The 21,408-nt window shown below is 39.2% G+C and overlaps 3 protein-coding genes across 6 annotated transcripts; 2 read left to right on the top strand and 1 right to left on the bottom strand.

Annotated features, from left to right (window-relative positions):
• Positions 1–569: 569 nt before the first annotated feature.
• pole2 (polymerase (DNA directed), epsilon 2) lies at positions 570–5,934 on the top strand. The gene is made up of 19 exons (XM_071497796.1): positions 570–727; positions 1,475–1,575; positions 1,676–1,751; positions 2,134–2,211; positions 2,393–2,486; positions 2,579–2,653; positions 2,758–2,841; positions 3,038–3,094; positions 3,199–3,247; positions 3,370–3,442; positions 3,744–3,916; positions 4,014–4,103; positions 4,218–4,272; positions 4,375–4,434; positions 4,525–4,602; positions 4,796–4,904; positions 5,214–5,390; positions 5,576–5,643; positions 5,743–5,934. Exons 1-19 carry the CDS (start codon positions 597–599, stop codon positions 5,759–5,761), a joined length of 1,647 nt encoding a protein of 548 aa, XP_071353897.1. The 5' UTR covers positions 570–596; the 3' UTR covers positions 5,762–5,934.
• Positions 5,935–6,342: 408 nt separating this feature from the next.
• Positions 6,343–12,256, top strand: klhdc2 (kelch domain containing 2). Of its 3 annotated transcripts, none has more exons than XM_071497803.1 (14): positions 6,343–6,490; positions 7,182–7,481; positions 7,583–7,662; positions 7,767–7,884; positions 8,016–8,128; positions 8,566–8,650; positions 8,915–8,998; positions 9,181–9,261; positions 9,410–9,468; positions 9,911–10,020; positions 10,102–10,174; positions 10,317–10,404; positions 10,510–10,562; positions 10,682–12,256. In XM_071497803.1, the coding sequence occupies exons 2-14, from the start codon at positions 7,200–7,202 to the stop codon at positions 10,803–10,805; spliced, it is 1,350 nt and encodes a 449-aa protein (XP_071353904.1). In that variant the 5' UTR covers positions 6,343–6,490; positions 7,182–7,199; the 3' UTR covers positions 10,806–12,256. The 3 variants fall into 3 exon arrangements, with proteins under 3 accessions (XP_071353904.1, XP_071353905.1, XP_071353906.1); XM_071497804.1 differs by lacking the exon at positions 6,343–6,490 and adding an exon at positions 6,529–6,690; XM_071497805.1 differs by lacking the exon at positions 6,343–6,490 and adding an exon at positions 6,838–7,063.
• Positions 9,054–21,400, bottom strand: LOC139632684 (ribosome quality control complex subunit NEMF). Of its 2 annotated transcripts, XM_071497790.1 has the most exons (33): positions 21,216–21,400; positions 21,009–21,077; positions 20,387–20,489; positions 19,996–20,121; positions 19,760–19,908; positions 19,606–19,673; positions 19,415–19,504; positions 19,214–19,287; positions 19,056–19,126; positions 18,864–18,939; positions 18,598–18,738; positions 18,252–18,460; positions 17,986–18,159; positions 17,825–17,888; positions 17,577–17,665; positions 17,377–17,480; positions 17,219–17,281; positions 16,998–17,110; positions 16,369–16,426; positions 16,179–16,237; positions 15,975–16,095; positions 15,626–15,887; positions 15,445–15,490; positions 15,285–15,334; positions 14,637–14,778; positions 14,121–14,198; positions 13,733–13,951; positions 13,457–13,492; positions 13,237–13,343; positions 13,111–13,154; positions 12,924–13,003; positions 12,499–12,583; positions 9,054–9,983 (listed from the first exon to the last, which is right to left on the bottom strand). In XM_071497790.1, the coding sequence occupies exons 1-32, from the start codon at positions 21,272–21,274 to the stop codon at positions 12,506–12,508; spliced, it is 3,222 nt and encodes a 1,073-aa protein (XP_071353891.1). In that variant the 5' UTR covers positions 21,275–21,400; the 3' UTR covers positions 9,054–9,983; positions 12,499–12,505. The 2 variants fall into 2 exon arrangements, with proteins under 2 accessions (XP_071353891.1, XP_071353890.1); XM_071497789.1 differs by lacking the exon at positions 9,054–9,983 and having other exon boundaries at positions 12,244–12,583.
• Between the last annotated feature and the right edge of the window lie 8 nt (positions 21,401–21,408).

The following is a 21,408-nucleotide window of genomic DNA, read 5'->3' as shown; positions in this document are numbered from 1 at the left end:
CTCCTTAAATTAAAAACTCCATTAGTTGTACATTAGGTGTGAAGTTTGGCCATTAAACATAAATTTCCTATTAAAATGAATAATTCTTATCATTACAGGTTTAATATTATGATGAAACTAAACAGTAACAGTTACGCTGCCTGACCGTGTCACCTACTAAAAGCTGAATGTGTCATTTATAATCATGTCTAGTTAAAGTACAATAATTTCAATAACATTCATTGCTACCTTTGGCCATCACAGATGTTTAGATAAAATAAAAAAAAATGTAATTAACATTAGCTGTTAATTTGGTCATCAACAATCTAATATCAAAATCACATTGGAAAAAATCAAGAAATCACAGTTACAATAGCTGCTGAGTTTGGCCACTAAACTTTTCAGTAACTCTTGTTTATTTGTTTAATGTCCATGTATATGATTTTTAAAAGTGAAAGCCAGAGTTTTATAAGAGAATGGATTATTCGATCGTCGTTACAAAATGTTCTTTCCGTGTGATCAGGCAGGTGAACAAACAGCTTAGGCCATAGACAGACCCCTCTCTTTACTGCGTTTGCGCGACTCTTCGGCGGAAGTGATGAAATACATGCGGAAGCATGTGCGGAAGTTGGCATTTAGCGCCAAAGCTTGAGTTGGACAGAGAGACAGAAACAAACATGGATATTGCTCGCAAAATAAAGACAAAAGTTTCGGCTGGCTTCAAGATGCGGGGACTTATACTGCGACCGTATGTATTATAGTTATGGTTTAAACTTGTTCAAATGTTTTCGCTAAAGTTAAAGCTACTGCTACGCGCGGTGAGCTAACACAATATATCTTAAGGTCATACTAGTGGCAACATGAAATAAACAACGACACAAACAACAATAACACAATCAGGGTTTCATGCTCTTAAATTGTTTTGTGTTCCATTGACGACAACATAACAAAGACTTATCGTTAATTTACAGTTTATTAGCTCAGCGTTTACAATTCACCTGATATTTCAACTGCTTCCATTACCTGCTCTTTAAACTAGGATCTACTTGCTGTCACTGTTTTCACTTAAACTAACAGTTCAACTGTTTTCAGCAATTTCACTTAAACTTCAGCTGTTTGCAGTGACCACTGGTTGGAGAAGTATTCTGAACTTAAACTAAACTATCAATACCACAGTGTAAAAATGCAAGTAAAGTCATGCATTCAAAATTTGAAGTAAAAGTACATAAATATGAGCATCAAAATGTATATAATATATCAAAAGTTAATGATTACATTGTAACAAGTGATGATTTAATGTGTACAGCTGGTATACTAACAATACCACAGTGTAGTACCACAGCTGATAATTGACACTTCAATAGTATCTCCTGTAACCCTGTCTGACAAGAAAAATAAGTAACATTTTAATATATGTGTATTGTTTCAAAAGTAAAAAAAAAAGAGAGAAACAATTACAAAATTTCCATGTTTTTTCTGTTGTTTTGTGCACCAGTGAATCCAGCAGATATCTTGTAGAGGTGCTGGAGTCAGTCAGTCCCTCTGAACTCGATGATGTTATTGAAAGGGTCCTGGATGCGGTGGAAAAGCAACCACGTGTGTACAATACAGTCAGTCTCTACAGATCAGTGAGTTTACTGTACAGTTTGCTTCTGCAGCACTTCATGTGTTTCTGTGTTCGGTTTTCTTCTAACAGTGTCCTCTAGTATGATAGAGCTGTCTGTGGTGGAAAGCGCTGTGCAGGACTGCACTCAGTCTTGTGATGAAACCATGTAAGTAGGGCAGCAACCAACAGTTTTTCCTTATTAATTGATGTATTGTCATTTGGTTAAGTGGTAATCATTTTTTTCTTTCTTGGGGTTTAATCATTTTGTCCTCATGCAAGTTATGTTGTAAAATAGGAAATAGTAGTATGCACTCATATCCACTTGCTCTTTTCAAAACAAATCTTAAAACATCTGTATAAATATGTCACTAGAGTGATGAATTGACATGATAGCAGGTGTGGATAAGATCATTCTTATCCATTTGTGGGTTATTCAGGGACCACAATCACGTATATGATATATTGTAATAACGTAATCATCAAATAAATCAGCTTTATTGTGCTGTAGAGAAAATCTTACTTATATGAGCTGTTTAACTCTATTCCAGAGATAATGTTTTCAACATCATTGGAGCCTTTGATGTGCCCAGATACATTTACAGCGTGGAGCGGAAGAAATTTGTACCGTGAGTAAAGGGAAAGTTTCTTTCTCCTTTGTGCCAGAATGTACCTCAAATATTATAAATAGATTTTTTCATGCTGCAGGTGTTAGATCAAGTGTATGCACTGACATGTACTGCAGACCTTGTGTTACGCCATTACTTGTAGGCAAAGTTTTAAATGTTTTATTTTGGCTTTTTCATTCAGAATCAGTATGACCAGACATCCAGTCCCTAGTCTCTGTGGGTTGGCCAAAGACAAAGCTGAACTCTTCAGGGAGCGCTACACAATCTTACAACAGGTCAGCATGGTGTGCTTCATTGGCCGCTCTCACTGTGGTTCAAAGTTTGTGCAGTAGTGTGTGTGGTATTTATAAAGACATATTTTCTGTAGCGTACACATCGGCATGAGCTCTTCACCCCACCTGCAATAGGAGCTGCTGTTGAAGAGGGTCAAAACAAATTCCAGGTATTAGATCTTAATCATTATTAATTTTCGAGCTGAAAGTGAAATCCATTTGACTGATCTGCATTTTACTTACAGATTGCTTTGTTGTCATTTGTCCTTTTTAGCTGAAGACAATTGAAGCATTGCTTGGCAGCACAGCTAAACTGGGAGAAGTGATTGTACTCGGGATGATCACACAACTGAAAGAGGTGAGTTAGTGATGCAGATCAGTTTATATATTTCAGTTTACATGGAGTAGTTCACAGAGAAAAAGTTTGACTTTTTCTAGTTTCTTGAAAGTTATGAAATTTGGGACTTTCTTGTCTGTTGATTTTTTTTTTTTTTCTTTTTTTTTTTTTCTTTTTTTTAATTTAGTTTCTAAAATATTTCTAAACAATTTTTAAGGGTAAATTCTACCTGGAGGACCCCAGTGGAACTGTACAACTGGACATGTCCAAAGCAATATCCTTTCATCTGTTTGTGGGAGCCTGTCCACAAAAAGTGTTTTGTATTTCGCAATAAATTGTGGATTTTTAAATGGATGTATTGCTTAACAACGCTCTCACCAGTTTCATAATGGCCTGTACACTGAATCCTGCTTTGTACTGGCAGAAGGTAAGATAACAGCTACTACAACGACTGCAGAAAAAAGACAAATAAATAAATAAAAAGACAAATTTGTATATTTATTAAAATAATAATGCATTTTTGAGGTAAAGTTTTGCCTTTTCCCGTAGGTTGGTACGAGGATTCGATTTTCCACGTCAATGGGTTTGGGTTTCCACCAACAGAGCCATCATCAGCCACAAGGTCGGTGGGTTTGAAGAAAAGTATTTAGACAAACTCACTGCAAGCTAAAGTAGTTAGCTGTCTGTGTAGCGATGCCATTTTACTTTGCTGTTGCTGGTATGCAGTGAAAATTCCAGTGAAGTAACATGAAGGAAAATACCATAATAAGTCAAACATAATTTCCACTGTGAAGCAGACAGGCACAACCTGGCAAACATTTCTCTATATATGATTTCAGGTCATGTCAGTTACCTTTTACTTAACTTAGTTTTCACTATCCAGTTCTTGCTCCTTCACAACATGATCCCTGCTTCATTTCCAGGGCATACTATGGCAACATTAACTTCTTTGGTGGTCCATCCACCACCTCGGTGAAGGCTTCTGCCAAACTGAAGCAGCTGGAGGAGGAGAATGAGGACGCCATGTTCGTAATTGTTTCTGATGTGTGGCTGGACAGTGTTGAAGTGATGGAAAAGCTCAACATCATGTTTTCAGGTCTGATACTGCATCATAGTCTTAAACTTTACAGTACAAGAATAAGCTGTCTATGAGACACCAGTCACAATTAGGTTGTCTTTGTTTTTTCTTAAAGGCTATGCTGCGATGCCTCCCACCTGTTTCATTTTGTGTGGAAACTTTTCTTCTGCCCCATATGGAAAGACACATATCAAGTCACTCAAAGGTGAAACTTTTGGGTCCTCATTACTCATAACCTGTTGTACTTCTTAAGATTTCTGTGTGTAATAAAGGCATAAAGCACTGCATATCTGAATCTTAGTCCTTCTTCTCTTTTTAGAGTCACTGAAGGCTCTTGCTGATGCCATATGCGCATACCCCAGCATTCACAGCAGGTAGGACTCTGACAAAGTTGTTACTCTGGTCGACTCTGGTTTATTCTTTACAATTCAACTTTTCATATATTTGACTAAAATGTGTTCATCCCAAACCTGCAGTAGTCGCTTTGTGTTTGTCCCTGGTCCTGAAGACCCTGGTCCAGGCACCATCCTGCCAAGGTAAACATTTAGAGACATAGGATTTTTGACATAATTATGTGATATGTGTTGAGCAGTCTGGACAGATGTGAATAAATATGTTTCTCACAGGCCTCCCCTGGCAGACCACATCACTGAGGAGTTCAGACAGAGGGTGCCATTTTCTGTGTTCACGACTAACCCGTGCAGGTAAAACAAATATGTGGCTTCTATTACATGTAAACTTATTTGATATGTGGGTTGATTAGTGTTTTATTGTAACATTTATTAAGTGATTTTTACAAGTGACAAACATTAGTTTGATTTGTAAGGCTTTGGGTAAAATGTGACCACTCATGACAGAAACTACTGTAAAAACTGACCTTCATGTTTTTCCTGTCAGGATCCAATATTGCAGCCAGGAGATCGTCATTATCAGGGAGGACCTGGTCAATAAGATGTGCAGGAACTGCGTGCGGTTGCCCAATAAGAATCTTGACATTCCCAACCATGTGAGTTTCAGATTCTCTGAACAAACCTGTTAATGCTTGAGTGAAACTTCTCTCTTTCAACACACATACAATATTATTAATTGTGTTGTTGAAAGTTTAATTTGTCTTCGTACATAGTGTTTAAACATTAGTCATTCTCTCTAAGTGTTCTCAAAGCAACAAGTTGTTGCTGCAAAGGTGTTTGTAAACTGATTAAGCCTCAGTTGAACATTTTACCCAGACTGGTCTCATTTCTGACTAAAGACAACATGTAAAGTTGTGTAATTTTTATGAATGAATGATCTTGTCATTCCTTTTCTCTTTTCCCAGTTTGTTAAGACCATCCTGTCTCAGGGTCACCTGACTCCACTGCCTCTGTATGTCAGTCCTGTATTCTGGGCATACGATTATTCCCTGAAAGTCTACCCTGTCCCTGATGTCATCGTCTTCGCAGACAAATACGACCCCTTCAGCATCACCAATACAGATTGCCTATGTGTCAATCCGGTATGAAACAAAATAAGTTTAACTGAAGCATGTATTTATTTTATCTTTAGACAGAACCTGATAAAATGTGCATTTCCAACTCATAGTCATTTCATTGTAATCTTTGTGTTGTTATAGCCTTAGTATGACTTCATATGTTATTTATTACTAATATTTTTTTTTTTCGTTGATTTATTATGACTCAGGGCTCATTCCCAAGAAGTGGCTTCACATTTAAGGTGTATTACCCATCCAACAGGACTGTTGAGGACAGGTAGGATGTGCTCTCCTTACATAATTTTTTCAGGTCATTCAGCATAGACTACTGTAGTTTCAACAAGCACTAACATACTAATCTGTTATATTCCTACAGCAAACTTCAAGGGCTCTAAAGAAAATCATGGATTTACAAGTGCAGCTGTTTTTTATTTGTTTTGTACATAGCCTTTGTATGATACTGTATGTTTAAAATTGACTTGTAATCAACCCATTGTAGTGTTGTTGTTTTTTAATTCTGAATGTATGTTCTGTCATGAATAATAAAGATTTTATTCTTTATACTGACTATTCTGATGTCTGTGTATGCACAATAGTCAGGCCTACTTTGAAAATGCATGATTTCATACAGCACTGAGCAGTCCACCTTGAAGACCTGGTAGACTATTGAGTTTTTGGAAAACATTGCAGTCATCATTATTTTGTTTTAGAAATTAAGATTTTATTCTATATTATTCATATTTGCAAGTAATGGACTATTGCTGGAAACAATGGAAAAGTATACTTAATTATTAAATGAATTGTTAAACTATAGTTTAACAGGTGAAGACTTTTATTTTGAAAACTTTTTGGCTTCTGTATGGATGACTTAGACTTGTTTTTAGATGAGAGCTGACGACCTGGGAGGTCTTTAAAACCAAAATGAGCAAATAAAAAACAAAGTATATATATACAGTCTCTGTGTGTATCTTGCTTATGATGTAAATGACGGTTATATCGACCTCATCAAGATGGCGGATTTAAGAAGTCGACAACTTCCGGCCGTGCCCCCAGAATGCTTGTGATGACCTCACATAAATGGCGTACTGCTTTTGAAATTCACGGGAAAACAAACATCTGACAAGGTAAAGTAACGACAGGTGTGAATGTGTTTTTCCCAGCGCTGAATTTACATGCGGGCGATCTTCGACACCAACTTGCCGAGCGTGATTTCACAACGTTTCTTTCTCCCAATCGAGTGTTTTGCGTTTTGAAGTTTACAAAGCTCTGTGGCTAATGGCCATGTATACGTTAACTAACAGAACAGCTGTCAGGCGACTGCGAGGTTGGTGAGCAGCCATGTAATTCAGGGCGTTTTAATTTCATCTGTTAGTTGTAGTCTTTAGCTCTTCTATTCTCGTCTTTAGTCTTCTCTTTGATGCAAAAGCTAAGCTAATAGCTGATGTTCAATCAGTAGCCTAAATAGTTAAGCTAGCAAAGTAGGTCAGCAGTAATCGTGCTGCAAGATACGCTAACGTTGTGTGGTTCGTTGTCCTGTATTTGTTCAAGTATCGCTAACAACGTGAAGTAAACAAAAAAAAGCTGAAGGTGTAGAACTTGGAAAAACTCTGCATCTTACACAGAAAATATGCCGACGGTGCTGTGTCCTGTTCTCTTATAGCCAGCTGAAAAAACTCGCCATTTCCAGTGTTTTGAATGTGGGTCGTTTTTTGTGAGCCTATTTTTAGAGTATTGGACAAACTAATCAGTTAATAAAATAATCCTATCAGCACTAACCTAGATGATTTCTCTATCACTCTGTTCTTGCATTGACAGGAGACAGGAGAGACTGGCATGGCCGAGAGGATGGCAGAGATGGAGGAAGACATTGGGGACCTGCCAGCCAGAGAGGATGACAATGACTCAGACAGAGAGGAAGACGACAGACTGTTTGCTTGGATGGTAAATGATGACATGGATGAGGACGAGGAGGAAGATGACGTTGAGGAGCTGGAGGATGAGCAGCCCTTAGACACTGAAGCATCTGAATCGTTTGAGTTGGATACCCCAGCTGAGCGCAGTGGTCACATAGCAGTCGTTGACAGAAATGTCATGTATGTGTGGGGTGGATACAAGGTAAGTATGTATGTCCCAAAACTGCATTGTCGTTACATTTGTGTATTTCTACAACGGTTTCAGTATTTATCTAATTATATTTGATCCCTCCTCTGTACAAGAATGCTCAAAACCTTGGACACTCTGACTTGTATCTGCCGAGAACTGAAATCTGGACATACAACATGGAATCAGGTGTATGGTGAGAATTGATACCATTGTCTTCGGCATCAAATTTATTATGTAGTCATTCTACACATAAAGTAGGCAAATAAAAAATTAAAAAAAAAACCCTCATGTTTACAGGACAAAGCATGCAGCCGGAGGTAACCTACACACATCTATGTCAGGCAGCTGTGGGGTGTGTGTTGATGGAGTCCTCTACCTCTTTGGAGGTCATCATGCCAGGGGAAACACAAACAGGGTACGGTTTGTGTGTTACTTAAAGCAAATTTCCTCTGTTATTTTCAAATGATTGCATCATTTTTCATTCGACTTTGAGGCATGTCAGCCTGCTGTTTCATCTTTCAGAACTCCTGTATTCTGTGCTTATAGATCTACCGTCTACCCCTGAGAGCTCCCAGCCTTGTGTGGGAGGAAATGACTGATCTCAAAGGACTCCCTCCATCATCCAAGGACAAATTAGGGTGCTGGGTTCAGAGGAACAGGTGAGGAATGACTGCATTCTCCCTCCTTGGTTTTCTTGTGAAACATTAATGTGATGAACAGATGTTCAAACTGCGATTTTCAAACCACAGGTGTTAACCCAATGTACTTGGGAAAGTGGCAGCATGCTAGTGAGGATGGATTTGCTCTGCGTTTATAAATAAACTCACAGATCCTCAGCAGGAAGCTTCAAGACCCCTTCCACTTTCCCACTTTAATTACATAGCTAATTATGACATTATGACATTTTATGTTTGAAATAGAAAAAAAACAATTTACAAACTTCCACTAAAAAATTAGATCAACAGGGCAACCTGCAGACACAACAGTGAAATATATTTTTGCCATGAAGTGTCTTTCTCAGTGTGCAGTGACATTAAATATTCTGACATGCTTCAAAACATGTTGTTGTAAGTTTTATCTGTTATTGTTTTTACAGGCTTATATTCTTTGGGGGCTACGGCTACGCTGCACAGGGACCTCATCAGGGGACATTTGAATATGATGAATCGTCTTCTCTTGTGGTTTGTAGACAAAGATCCTCTTCAAATGATACACAATGAATATATGTGTTTCATGGTTTAATTGTGTAATTTGAAATTGTTTGATTAGAACAAAAAAGTAAAATACAAAAACAAGATGTCTTTTTTTAAAGTCAATTGTAGGAAGAACCGTGGGTGTCTGCTTCCTGTAAAATTGTTTTGTAATATTCAAGACGTCTTATTCATTAGTAATAAGTTGATGCAGGATTGTGGCTTAAAATTTAACTGTGTGTTTGTGTGCCACAGTGGGACAGCCCTGGGCGAGGCTGGAACAATCACATTCACATCCTGGACCTGGAGACAAATACATGGAGCCAGCCAACCACCAGGGTAAACACATGGCATCCTCCCCACACACAACTTTACACACACGTGCTAGTTCAGGTCATTAGCCTACCAGTTTTTTTTTATTTTCAGGAATATGTGATGTCTTTTGAATATTGGGATAAACACAACTGTAGTAAAATACCTGACATTATCCTTCCTCTCTCTGTTGGTATGGCCTGATGTAGGGGAACACCCCATCACCCAGAGCAGCTCATGCCTGTGCCACAGTTGGTAACAGAGGCTATGTGTTTGGGGGACGATATAAGGTGAGAGTCTCTTTCTTGTGAATTTCAGTCACAAACATGATATTGCCTGAATGTTCAGATGTCACAGGTTTACAGATATGCTAAATGCAAGTATGAGTAAATTTTTCCTCTTGACCCCCAATCCTAAGAATTTTCCTTTGGTCCACAGAACTACCGACTAAATGACCTGTACTACATTGATCTGGACACATGGGAGTGGCATGAAATGTAAGTGTTGTTCCTCCTGGCACGTGAGAGTCATGATGTTTATTGTGAATTCTGGTCAGCTCAGCTCTTATTTTGTGAGCCAGAGGCTTAACTTAAACATGTAAAAAAATTTCTTAAAAATAAGATTTTATTTCAGTACAGATTTTACAGAATCGTGGGACCCACTTGAAAACCGCATGATGTTTTGTCCTGATGTTATAAACTTAACTAATTTGGCTAATAATCTGAGAGGATGATTGTTCACAACCAACCCTTAAATCAGGGCATGTCTGCAGAGGAACCAGGCCCAATATTGAGCATTTTATTCTCAACTGTGCACCACACGTAATCCATCTTCTTTCAATTTTTCTATATGAACATGCCTCCTGTACCGTCAAGCATTCTCTCAATTGTCTTTTTCTCACTCAAATATCCCCGTCTGATTCTCCCTGCCTTCCTGTAGGAGCGTTCCCCAGCAGTGCCCTGTGGGCCGGTCTTGGCACTCCTTCACTCCTGTGTCATCAGACCACATCTTCCTATTTGGAGGGTTCACCACAGACAGAGAGACACTGAGTGAGTTTAACACTGGACACTTGACACTTGAGTAGGGAAATAATCATGGCCACCTCAAAATGATACCTGACTGTTTTGCAGGTGATGCTTGGCTCTACTGTGTGAGCAAAAACGAATGGAAGCCTTTCAAACACAGTCACACACAGAGCCCCAGGTGATAATCTCCTCTTATTGTGAACCTTTGGGCTTGCAGATCAGTCTTTGGCTAAATGACTTTGGGGAATGATCGCTCCTTTGGCTGTGTATTAGTGAAAATGTTAAGTGAACATACTGAATGCAGACCATGTGTATTTTAGGCTGTGGCACACTGCATGCTCTGGTCCTGATGGGGAGGTGTTTGTGTTTGGAGGTTGTGCCAACAACCTGTTGTCTCATCACAGAGCTGTAAGTTGTACATTCTACTTTTATATAACATAATTTATTAATATTTTCTCTACTGAATGTTGCTTAGTTTGTTTGTTTGTTTTTTTATTTTATTTTACTTGACAGGCTCACAGCAATGAGTTATTGATTTTCAATGTTCAACCCAAATCACTAGCTCGGTGAGTGTGTGTGCAGAAGCGAAACCGATACTCTACATTGTGGAATGGATTTTATTAATGCAACTGAAATGTTCACCTTTTCATTGTTACATGCTCACATGTACCTGTACCCTCTGCAGGTTCTGTATGGAGGCCATTCTGCAGCACAGGGAGCGCTTGTCTAGTTACTGGGACTGCTTGCCTAAACCTGTCCTGCACAGCCTCAAACAGAGAATGTCACGTGTCAACACACTGGGCTCCTAGACGAAGAGGTGGCCAACAATCTAGTCCAGAGGATTACAAGGAGACTATGTATGTATGTATGTATGTATGTATGGAAGAGTTTCTCTCAAAGCAAGTAGTCCTACTAAAGCATTAGTTTAGTGTGTGTGTGTGTGTGTGGACACTTGCGTACATAAAACGAAATCTTTAAGCAATAGTGAACAGCTGTGGATTTATTGATAACGGGTCCTGACTGGCACACTAAGGTTCACTGGTGACCCTCAAAGCTGTTTATAATATCCAGTATCGTGTAAAGCCAGTAGACCCGTAAGTGGAGTTGCAGAGCTGCTGCTACTTTTGGGTTAGTTTTCATTCTGTTTCCTTTGTTCAGTGTAATTTTTTTCAGAAGGAAAATTTCTTTTTTCACTCCCTCTGAAAAGCGGAATATGACAGCATGGTTTTCTGTCCATATTATTACATAAATGTATATCTATTTCTGTTTTAGGTAAGAGCTTTACAAAGGTATCTTATTTCTATTTGCAACAACAACTACAATGATAATGAAGGGAAGTGTTTATACAGTGTGTTAAATACAAAGAAAATAAATTACATCTTGGTGAAAATATGTGTTTTGTTCTAGCCAGTGTAGTAGTAAATACATACAATATGGACAGAAAACACCACTGTCATGTTTCAAGTTTCAGGAAGACCACTGAAACAAACCCGTTAACAAAATGCATTGTGTGATGGAGGCTAATGAGGAAGAAATATAGCATGGAAAGATGGCAGGACTTCAGCTTTATGTTTTAGCACCTTCATTTTCTCCTAAAGATTACTGTGCATGCTGTGGGGATAGTTCTAATTCATACAACGGACAACACATGCCCCATTCAGATGTTGAAATACTGACTTTCACTGGTCTTCAGAAACCAACAAAAAAAAGTCTCCATCGTCTTAACACTAAAAAAAAATGGGGGTGCTTGCCTGAAACAGTCTGCTTTAACAGTGAAGATTTTGTTATTGCAGCTCGTTTCTTTAATGATTTCTTTAAATGGTGTTTGGCACAATCTCAAATACATATGTTTGCTTGACCTTGGACAGTTAGCTTAAGTTCTCACAGACCTAAAACTAGTGCTTTATGCTACACAAGACCATGAACTCTGGACGTTAACTCTTAGTTTTTATTTGTATATACAATTATTTATATATTTGGGAGGAAATGTGTGGGTTCTGTGTTCTGATACTGGCTTTAAAAGCCTCCAAGTTGCGAGGAGCGGCTCCTGGAGCTTCGGGATTTTATTAAAATAATAATTTAAAATACTGCAAGTATAGTGGATGTTTAGCCACATTGCACTGAAATGCCTCATGTCAGTAGGGCTTTGTTTGTATTTGCCTGGTTTGCACAATGTTCCCTTTGTTTTTTATTGTAGGATTTAATGCATAGTGTTACTTTGTACTGAAAGAATAAACATACCATGGGTTGTGTTCTGTTATTCATCTTTGTTAATTTACATGTTTTCATTTCAAACATATTGTTGGTCAACAAATACAATCAATCTTAAAAATAAAATTATTCTTATTCAAACAAGGGCACTGTACTGAGGATCAGATCTTAACCTGTAACCCTCATGTTTGAACCATGGTAGTTGGAATTGACAGACATCCACTGGAATAGATCAACGTGTGCAGGTCTGTTTCGAATAAATTTCACAGGTCTCGTCAGGTCTGTGGTCACCTGTCTCTTATTTCTTCTTAGCAGCCAGCAGGTTTGGAGCAGAAACTTTAACTTTCCCTGGCATGTTTCTGGATAGGTCAGTATCCTGCAACACAGGATGATGAGAGAGTGGACATAGTATGATTAGCGCTGAAACTAATGATTATTGAATAATCAGTAATACACCCAGTCTATAAAATGTTGAAAAATCATGCAAACACATAATCATCTAAAACAGAAGTAGCAAATCCTTATATTTAACAAGCTGAAAACTGAATGTTTGGTATTCTTCCTCGATAAATGACTTGAATGATTTGATATTAAGAATGCAAATCGTTTTGCTAATGGTTGGATTTACCTATCTCTGACTTACAAATGATTGTATACACTTGATAGAGTTTAGAGTTACTTTTAACATGTGACTAAAATGCAGTTAACTTCTTTACCTTGACACTGCGGAACAGGTCTTTTTCTCTGTTCGAGGCCTCCTTGGCTTTCATAAAGCTGAAAACAGCAGTGCGTGCAGCTGGTGGGAACAAAAAGATAACATTACTGTTGATTGTAAAAGATATTTTTCACTGTAAAACATTAAGTGACAGGGTTATGAATTTCAGAATAGATCACTATTCTTACCTTTTCCTTTCTTCTGAGAACCTGGTGTCAGTTTTACCTTGTGTCTGTAGAAAACAAATGGTTCATTAGCCCATGCACTTTTCACTTAGTCTGTCTCTTACACTCAGAGAGGTTAGTTGCACATACTTGTAGTTGGAAAGGGCAGTATATGGCGCACAGACTGGCACAGCAAACAACAGCACATCCTCAGAATGAGGCTGGCCTGTCAAAGAGGTGAGCAGGTTCTCTGCTTCCTGGGGCAACACAAAAATAAAAGATTCAATTATGGAGGGAATAACCATTTCTTTTGAGTGTAAACTCCAAAACTCCACTTATCCACAGGTAAATGTTTACATTAGGAACCCACCTCTGCTCCAGGGTTGTCCTGGTCCACTTCATCCTCCTGAAAGAGAGGACAGCACAGATGGCTTTAAAGGAATTGCACTCAGGAAATTGTTCAGGAAATTCAAGGTTCTTAAAAATGTTGTTGAATACAAAAAAAAAAGGAGTCATTCAAATTGTTATCCAATTATGTATAAAAACTGAACTGAAGAGAGGAAGGGACATTTAATAGTTTTCCCTAACATCACCAGACACTGGTATTAGAGCCTTATCAAGTTCAGTATGGAGTGTTGTCATCTACCTTGTCCTCTGGTTCAGCAACACCTCCCTCCTCTCCAGGCTGCCTGTCCTCCTCACCCTCCTCTCCTCCCGTCTGCTCTGGCTTCTTTGCTGCAGTTTCCATATTCCGAGGTTTCTGAGGTTGTTTCTGGGAGGGTGGTTTCCTGATGGGTTCGTCTTTACCTTTTCCCTTCTTCCCTTTCTTCCCCTTTTCCTTCTCATCCTTAGTGGGGCCGGCAGACTAAAGGAGCAACAGTAATGTTATTTATTGTGCAAGTATCAAGGACAGTGTGCACTCAAACTGCACCAACACTAAATATCCAGCAGATGGTGTCATGGCAATGACACTGTGCAGTACAGTAGTAACAGTTTGTGTTGAGGGTTGCATGGCTGTTTTTATTCATCCTTACCCCTAGCAGCTGCATCATCAGCTCCCTGTCCTCTTCATCCTGGTCTTTGTACTTCTCTTTGATCTTCTTCAGTTTGTTCTGAAGCGGAAACACACATGAACAGCACAGACAGTATCAGTTGAGGCTCAAGATTTATCCATCAAATAAGAAAATTATGACATGTAGCACTGTTAATTTAAAAAAAAAAAAAAAAAACTTGACCTCACCCTTAGTACTATTTCACTGCATAATTCTGATTTCTTTACAGCATTTCATAAACATTTATTTTTGTGATTAACAAAGCATTACTGTGCCCTTTCAGTTAGTGATAATGGAAAAATGTATGTTCCTACTGATAAATACCCTCGTGTCACTGGCCTCCTAATCCCTTGTAAATTAACTGTGGGTTTAGTTCTGGGGTTTATCTCTCCTTCCTGTTAATTCTAATAAAGCAGATTGGTAAACTCGGGTTTTCAAAAACACCCTCAAGCACAACACAGTAACATAGGATGTTATATCTTCAGAATTCACTCTTACCCTTTGACCTCTCTTCAGTGGCTGCTGGGAGGCGCCTCCTCCACTCTTGGCCCCCTGATCGGCCACTGATCCACTGGATGAAATGTCGGTCTTCTCCTCAGTGTCGCAACCCTCCTGTTTCTGCTTCTTCTTCTTCTCCTCTCTAAGGGTGAAGACAAAAACACCTGAGAATTAAACCAATAACTGGCCAAGCTTCCTTACACTTGGTCCAATCAGAGCTTTTCTAAAAACAATATAAAATATAGTCACATCATTTTTTTTTTAAATCAATAAACCAACCAAATGTCTCAACACCAGCTATACTTAAAATCCCATTTAGTGACTAGTAGAAAAAGAGATAAATAGAAGTGGACTGTGGTGGGGGTTTTTTTCTGATAGGTCTGTGATAAGAGGGTAACACATCTTACAAAGAGAAAAGAAGAGCAAACTTCTACCAAAGCACATTCAAATATGTAAATTATTTCAGCTGATTCCATCCATCTATCACCACTCCTCTTCCAAACCAGTTTTTCCCATTTAGTAGCATTTGTCTCATACTTGAAATTGGTTGGGGTAATTAATATCTTCATTCCACAGTTATAATACAGGCTTAAATCTGTCTAATTCTCCAGGTTTGTGTTAAATATGTTTAATTTCCCATTCATTCACCTTCTCTGTTTGGCAGTCATGTGTTTCCTCCCCTGTGAGTCTGCCTCAGCCTGAATAGAAATTAATGAATTAACATTAGTATTATGCAGAGCTGAATATGTGTCATTTGACTTTGATGGAATTTCTTAAATACACATGGCCAAAGACAGTAAGAAATTACCTGAGTGGCTGTTTCCTTTTTGAAGCCAGGGTTCTGAATAGTACTTCTAGAAATAGGGAGAGACAATTTAACAAAGTACCATTCATTATCATGTGTGTTTACAGAACTATTAGTTTAGTAGAAAGCTGGGAAAAGGCCTTTCCGTTCCTAAAGTGGTTGGTTGTGGTAGTGGTAATGTTACCTGCTGGGCTGTAAATGACTGAGGGAGATGGTTGTATCTGGAAAGCTGATTTCTTCACTCTCTCCATCCTCCTCACTGTCCTGCTCTCCACCTTCCTCTGCCTCCATGTTACTCTGCATTCCTCCAGCGTCTGCTGCACTCCGCTCCAGTTCTCCACTCGCACCCTCATCCCCCTCCACTTTGTTTTCCTTTTTCATCTCCTTGTTGTGTCCGTCCCCTGCTGCTGTTTCTTCACCCTGATCTTCGTTACTGCTGTCGTCACCTGTAAAGCCAACAGAATCAGTTTCAGCCCTTGAATATTGTGGTTACAAACACAGCAAATGAAGTCCATGTTTTTGTGTCGTCCTACCTATCAGCTCCTCTCCCTCCTCTAACAGCTCAGCAGTTTTGGATGTGACCTCCTCCATGTCCTCCTCTATGGTCTTCACTTTTCGCTCCCCTTTGTGCCGAAACACACTCTGTTCATCTACCTGCACACAGGCAAGTATGAAACTTTATTGTTAGAGGATGACAAAGAGTTCAAATGGTATTCACAGCTCATGGTGGTATTTACCTTGAAGACGAATCCAAAGCCCATAATCAAGTAAGAAGGTGGCAGAAAATTTTTCTTTCCTGAAGAGAAATATTACAAAAGTTCAGTCCTGCTGGTCGGCATCCTCATAGCTCTGTTAGCAGTTGCACTTCTTATATTTTGTTCTGGTGCCTAACACAGTTTATATGCTTTTAATTCTAGTGTTTGATACCTCTGATCATGAAGCTTCCAGTGGTCAGGTACTCTCCGGTGGGAGCTGTCTTAGAGACCTGAACAAAAATAATAGAAAAATTTTAAATTATAGTTATAAACCACCCATTCACATTTTAAATATACGGCTATTTGTGTTTCCCTATGTCTGATAATACGCTACCACAAGTAGCATTAGTCAGCAATGTTTTCACAAGTGAGTCCCCATTTCATTTTTATATAACATGTTGAGAAATTTAACAATGCGCCACCAAGGTCGAGTTAAAGACTGGAACCTCGCTAACATGTAAATTCCATAAATGTAAACAATTAACGATAAAAAAAAAACCAACTTGGGCTTGTAAATGTTTCACGTAAACTCATTTATTAGACTGGAATAGATGCAATGCCTTTTGGTCAGAAACACTGACTGTAAATAAAGTTTTGTTAACAAGAAAACCCCACAGGGTACCTCTAAGTTCTGAAAGTTCTGAGAAATTAATTGTAACAGAGATAAATAAAAAGATTTACAGACATGACACAGACACAGACTTGTCCCATGAAATGCAAAATGAACAATCATTATTTTTTAATCACACACACAAAAAAAGATAATGTGGCCAATTTAATAGCCTAATATTCACGACTCACCTGATGATGATGGACCCACCAAGCACTGGTGATGATCTTGGCGTCCCAAGCAGCACTGTAGCACACAGCCATAGTGCCGGCCTCTGTTAAGGTACGAGGTGGGATGGGATCACCTGGAGTGGGGAGGTGGGTGGAGAAGGGCAGAAACACATACAAATGATTTGAAAGTTAACCAGAACAGTGGAGAGAAAGGAAAAGCAAATCCACACATGCAGTTGTACCTGAGGGGTTTTTGATGACACAGCTAGTTGCTCCGTGGAGGTCAGCGTGTACATAGATATCCCCTGACAAAGTAAAGGTACACATGATGAGGCAAACCTGCTCAGTTTTGAAGATATTTCACTTTTTAAGGTAAAAGCACACGTGTGTGTTCCATTACCAGCCCGGAGGTATCGCTTGACGATCATCTCGTTCTGCTGCTGGTCCCTTCCTGCAATGATGAGATAATTCTCTGAGCTGATGAACCAGAGGAACTTCTCAAACCTGCCACCAGGGGAAAAGGGGGACACTACTTATCAGGTACATACAAAATATACTGAATAAAGGTCTAGATATGTGCATAACACATATGTGTCTTACCAGTAGACTTTCCTGGCCTTCTGAATGGTGGTCACTGTCTGGACTTCCTTCAGTGTTTGCTGTGTTTTTTTCTCTGCAGATTTCATAGCCTAGCATGATGTAAAAATGGAAAAAAACCTTTAACAGCACATTATGAATCAAAGTGTATCAAAGTATCACAATCAAAGCTGTCTTGTGTCTCGTCTCAAAGGCAACTGACAGATGTTTCCCACTGTCAAACTGGACTGTAAAATAACAGCTTTCCTCACCTTATCTGCTGCCTCAATGGTTTTCTGTTCCTTCTTTTCAGCACTACGTTTGTAGTCATAGTACCTTAAGAAAAAAGCACAACAAGATCCATCAACTGCAAAGAGAACACTGGTGCCTCTGTCCAATAATGCTCAATTCTACGTCTAAAGGCCAAACCTACTTTTTAGCATTGGCATAGGCCGACAGGCCAAGATCCACATCCACTAACATGGGCTTGTTCCTTTGCAGCTTCTTGTTCTGTCCTTTGTCTTTATTTTTATTTTTCTTCCCTTTCTCCTCTACCACATCTTCTTTCTCTTCCACTTCCTGGTCATCCTCAGAAATATATGGATTTCTAGAGGGGGGAAGACAAGTATGAGCCAAATGTTGTAACAGCGAGCAAAATGGTCCGTTGTTCTAAGTTTTCTATATCACTGATGGCCTCACTTTAAAAGCATGGTGATATGGTTAGTCTGCAGCTTCAGCTCCTTGATGGCGCAGGCCACAGGGTCTCCAGCGGCCTGTGCATCCTTAACGATAATGCCAATCTCAGTCCAGTCCACCTGATTGGCCAGCGCACTGCGCACCACCTGCAGTGCCCTCTCTACCACAGGCAGGTTCATCTCCACCAGTTCACCTTTTATTCTGTCCACCTCCTGCAACACATGAGATAAGGTTGCTTATGCATGTGTTTCAGCAAAGTCAAACTTAAGATTTGATCGTTGAGATTAATCGTTATGTGCAACATAACGGCAACATAGCAGTCAAAGCTAAAAGCTGCTTTGTTGCTAACCTGTGCTTGGTGCAATGCCTCCAGCCTCTGCTCATGGTCCTTCTTCACATTTTCCAACTTCTTCATTGCCTGTTTCTCCTGCTGCAAGGCCTTCATGTCAATCTTCTGGCTTTCCATCTTAGAAAAGAACTCATCCACGGCCTAAATGAGAGGATCACATTTGTGCAAAAAGTGATGATTTACATTTTAACGGAGAAGGGATCAATATTCTTTCTCAAACAAGGCATCAAGGGATAAACCAAATAAGCAGTCACGCTATTATTCACCTTGTCAAAAGTATCAAACTCCAAATAGGGACTCTTTGCATGCTGAGCGAAGAGGAATGGATGAAATTCATCATATCTGTGAGTGGACATCATCATCATAAATTAAATAACAGTATTATACATAAGTAGGTAAAAAGTATGTAGAGTATCCGTCTATGTGATAAACTGTGCATTAAACAAAACAGGACATACGTGAGCAGTTCTTCGCTGGGTTTGCCCGGGGTTAAGCTCGGTTTCTTCTCGCTCTTTTGAATGATGTAACCCTTAAATTAAACAAAGAGGGGTTTGTGAATGTAACAGATCTACAACAGGATTTCAAAGCACTGTCCCTCAAAATAAACATCTCTTACTTTGCCACTGAAGTTTTCCGTTTTTTCCATGAATGTTTCTGCAATTTGCATGGCTTCTAGGATTTTGGGTGCAACTGAAAAAGCAGACAGATCAAAGATTGTGAGCACTACAGATTTATAGAAACACGAACGTTACATCAAACAAAATCTCAAACTTAAAGCATCAATGAACCAATCTTGTCTCAGATTGCATTGCTATACCTTGGGCAGCATCAACTTGGCTGTCAACTTTGACAGAGCCTGGCAGTCCTGCTTCTATCAAACTGTGTTCTATCAGAGTGGCTCCATAGGCTGCAGAGGAGGTTGGAAATGATACAAAACATGATTCAGTCTTTACATGATAAAAGAACTTTAATATATTCAAAATGAAGATCTGTTGCCTGGCTACTTACGAAGGTGAGGATTCAAGACCCTTTTCACTTGATCTCCATTTGGAGCCTTGCTGAGAATTTCAGTGAGTCTATAGAAGAAAAAGGAACAAAAACAACTCTGACAGATGTCCATTTTATCCACAAACTCAACAAGCACGTATAAAGATGTGGTTACCGCTCTAGACTGATGAGAGGTTCAGGGGGCCTGGCGCTCTCCACAGGATACCGCTCTCTCACGGCGATCTTAACATCTTCTGCCTCTGCTGTGCGAAACCGCAGCAGATTCAAGATGGTGTACTCATGGTCTGCAAGTATGATGTTACCCTGAAAATGGATATGGACAGACCTAAAAATGAACTTGTTCACAAAATAACATCTGAAACGAAACAGCTTCAAGCATACTATTCTCACCCTGTCATATAGTTCAATGATCAAGTGGTAGGCAGCCTCATCTGAACCGAACTGGATGTCGACAATCCTGTCAATTCCAAGCTGCTTAACCTGGGTCAGTCGCCGTGTCTTCAGGTGTTTTCGACACTAATGAGAAAAAAAAACCTGCTTTAACATTCAACTTCATCACGAGAACCAACCAAATTAAATGAATTCCATTACATTCAAAATGTACAGACTGTCATTACATTGAAAAAAATAAATGACATATAATGGCGTCCAAAAGTCTGAGACCACTTTCCCAATCTCTTAAATTGGAAAGTGGTCTCAGACTTTGGACCCCCCAGTCCTAATTTAAAAAAAACAAAACACGCTATTTAACAAAGACATCGGTATAGTAAGATATTCTTACTTTCATTGCAAAGCCCGAAGGCATCATGTTCTTGGGCCATTCAAAGTCTGTAGAGTGAATACGAGTCCCAGACTCAATGAGGAGAACAGCTTTGCTGTCAGGCCTGAGACAACAACATGACACTCAGTTATTCACACTAACTGGCTGTAGTCACTAAGTTTATTTATTCAAGTGCTGTACTTCAACTAATTACTGTACCTTAACTAATTTTAAGGTACTTGTATTTTAGTGTAGTACTTCCATTTCATTCTGCCTCACTTCATTTTACAGTGAAACATTATACTTTTTACTCAACCACATTTATAAGACAACTATAATTACTAGTTACTTTTTAATTCAGGAAATCTGATGCGTTGTTATAGATGTGTTAGTCACTTAAAATGAGCTAAAATGCAGCTTAGATATCGATGCATCAGTACTCATTACATAATACAATATTTTTTTAAACCGACAGGGTTCACTCTCCTGCATATTTTTACTGCAAATATAACTTTACTTATAATCACAGTTTTGACTGCCCTTTCTTTTTTTAATCTAAGGAAGTATTTTTCAAGCTGGCAAATGTCCTGTTAAAGCCCATTAGAGTGAAACTTCAGGAGGCAACTTCTCAAACTGTTCTCACTTTTGCAGCCGGATGAGATACGTCTTATTGTCGATGTCATACACGTTGTTTACTCTCATGCCAATGTAGCTGCGAAAGAAGAGGGCAAAATGAATATATGGCTGATCAACACCTGTAAACAAATCCACATTAACGCTGGTTAGCACAGCCAGAGGAGGCTAAATTAGGTTAGCAACCCGGCTGGAGGCGATAAAACATATGACCTACTTGGCACTGATCTCGGCAATAACTGCCCTGATATCCACAGTGGCGAATCTTGTCTTCATGGTGACCTACAAGCTGGCTGCAAATACAAAAATTACGGTAGACAATGAATGCAAACGGTCACATTTCTAATGCAACATCAGCGGTGAAAACATGCAGCGAAGGGCTGCGCATGCGCGGCAATGACAGGTTGTTA

The sequence above is a fragment of the Trachinotus anak genome, unplaced genomic scaffold (genome assembly GCF_046630095.1).
Source record: "Trachinotus anak isolate AG129_WGS33_773 ecotype Australia unplaced genomic scaffold, CSIRO_AGI_Tana_v1 ptg000015l, whole genome shotgun sequence".
Classification (NCBI taxonomy): domain Eukaryota; kingdom Metazoa; phylum Chordata; class Actinopteri; order Carangiformes; family Carangidae; genus Trachinotus; species Trachinotus anak.
This window is presented reverse-complemented; position numbering and strand designations above follow the sequence as displayed.

Excerpts from the sequence above, each read along its gene's own strand:
- pole2 (XM_071497796.1), top strand. The coding sequence starts at position 597 with ATGTGCGGAAGTTGGCATTTAGCGCCAAAGCTTGAGTTGGACAGAGAG. Across the intron at positions 2,212-2,392 it reads GAGCGGAAGAAATTTGTACC|AATCAGTATGACCAGACATC; the intron begins GTGAGTAAAGGG and ends TTTTTCATTCAG. Across the intron at positions 4,273-4,374 it reads TACCCCAGCATTCACAGCAG|TAGTCGCTTTGTGTTTGTCC; the intron begins GTAGGACTCTGA and ends CCAAACCTGCAG.
- klhdc2 (XM_071497803.1), top strand. The coding sequence starts at position 7,200 with ATGGCCGAGAGGATGGCAGAGATGGAGGAAGACATTGGGGACCTGCCA. Across the intron at positions 8,129-8,565 it reads TGCTGGGTTCAGAGGAACAG|GCTTATATTCTTTGGGGGCT; the intron begins GTGAGGAATGAC and ends TTGTTTTTACAG. Across the intron at positions 8,999-9,180 it reads GGAGCCAGCCAACCACCAGG|GGGAACACCCCATCACCCAG; the intron begins GTAAACACATGG and ends GGCCTGATGTAG.
- LOC139632684 (XM_071497790.1), bottom strand. The coding sequence starts at position 21,274 with ATGAAGACAAGATTCGCCACTGTGGATATCAGGGCAGTTATTGCCGAG. Across the intron at positions 19,674-19,759 it reads CCTCTCATCAGTCTAGAGCG|ACTCACTGAAATTCTCAGCA; the intron begins GTAACCACATCT and ends TTTCTTCTATAG. Across the intron at positions 17,282-17,376 it reads CAAGCGATACCTCCGGGCTG|GGGATATCTATGTACACGCT; the intron begins GTAATGGAACAC and ends TTACTTTGTCAG.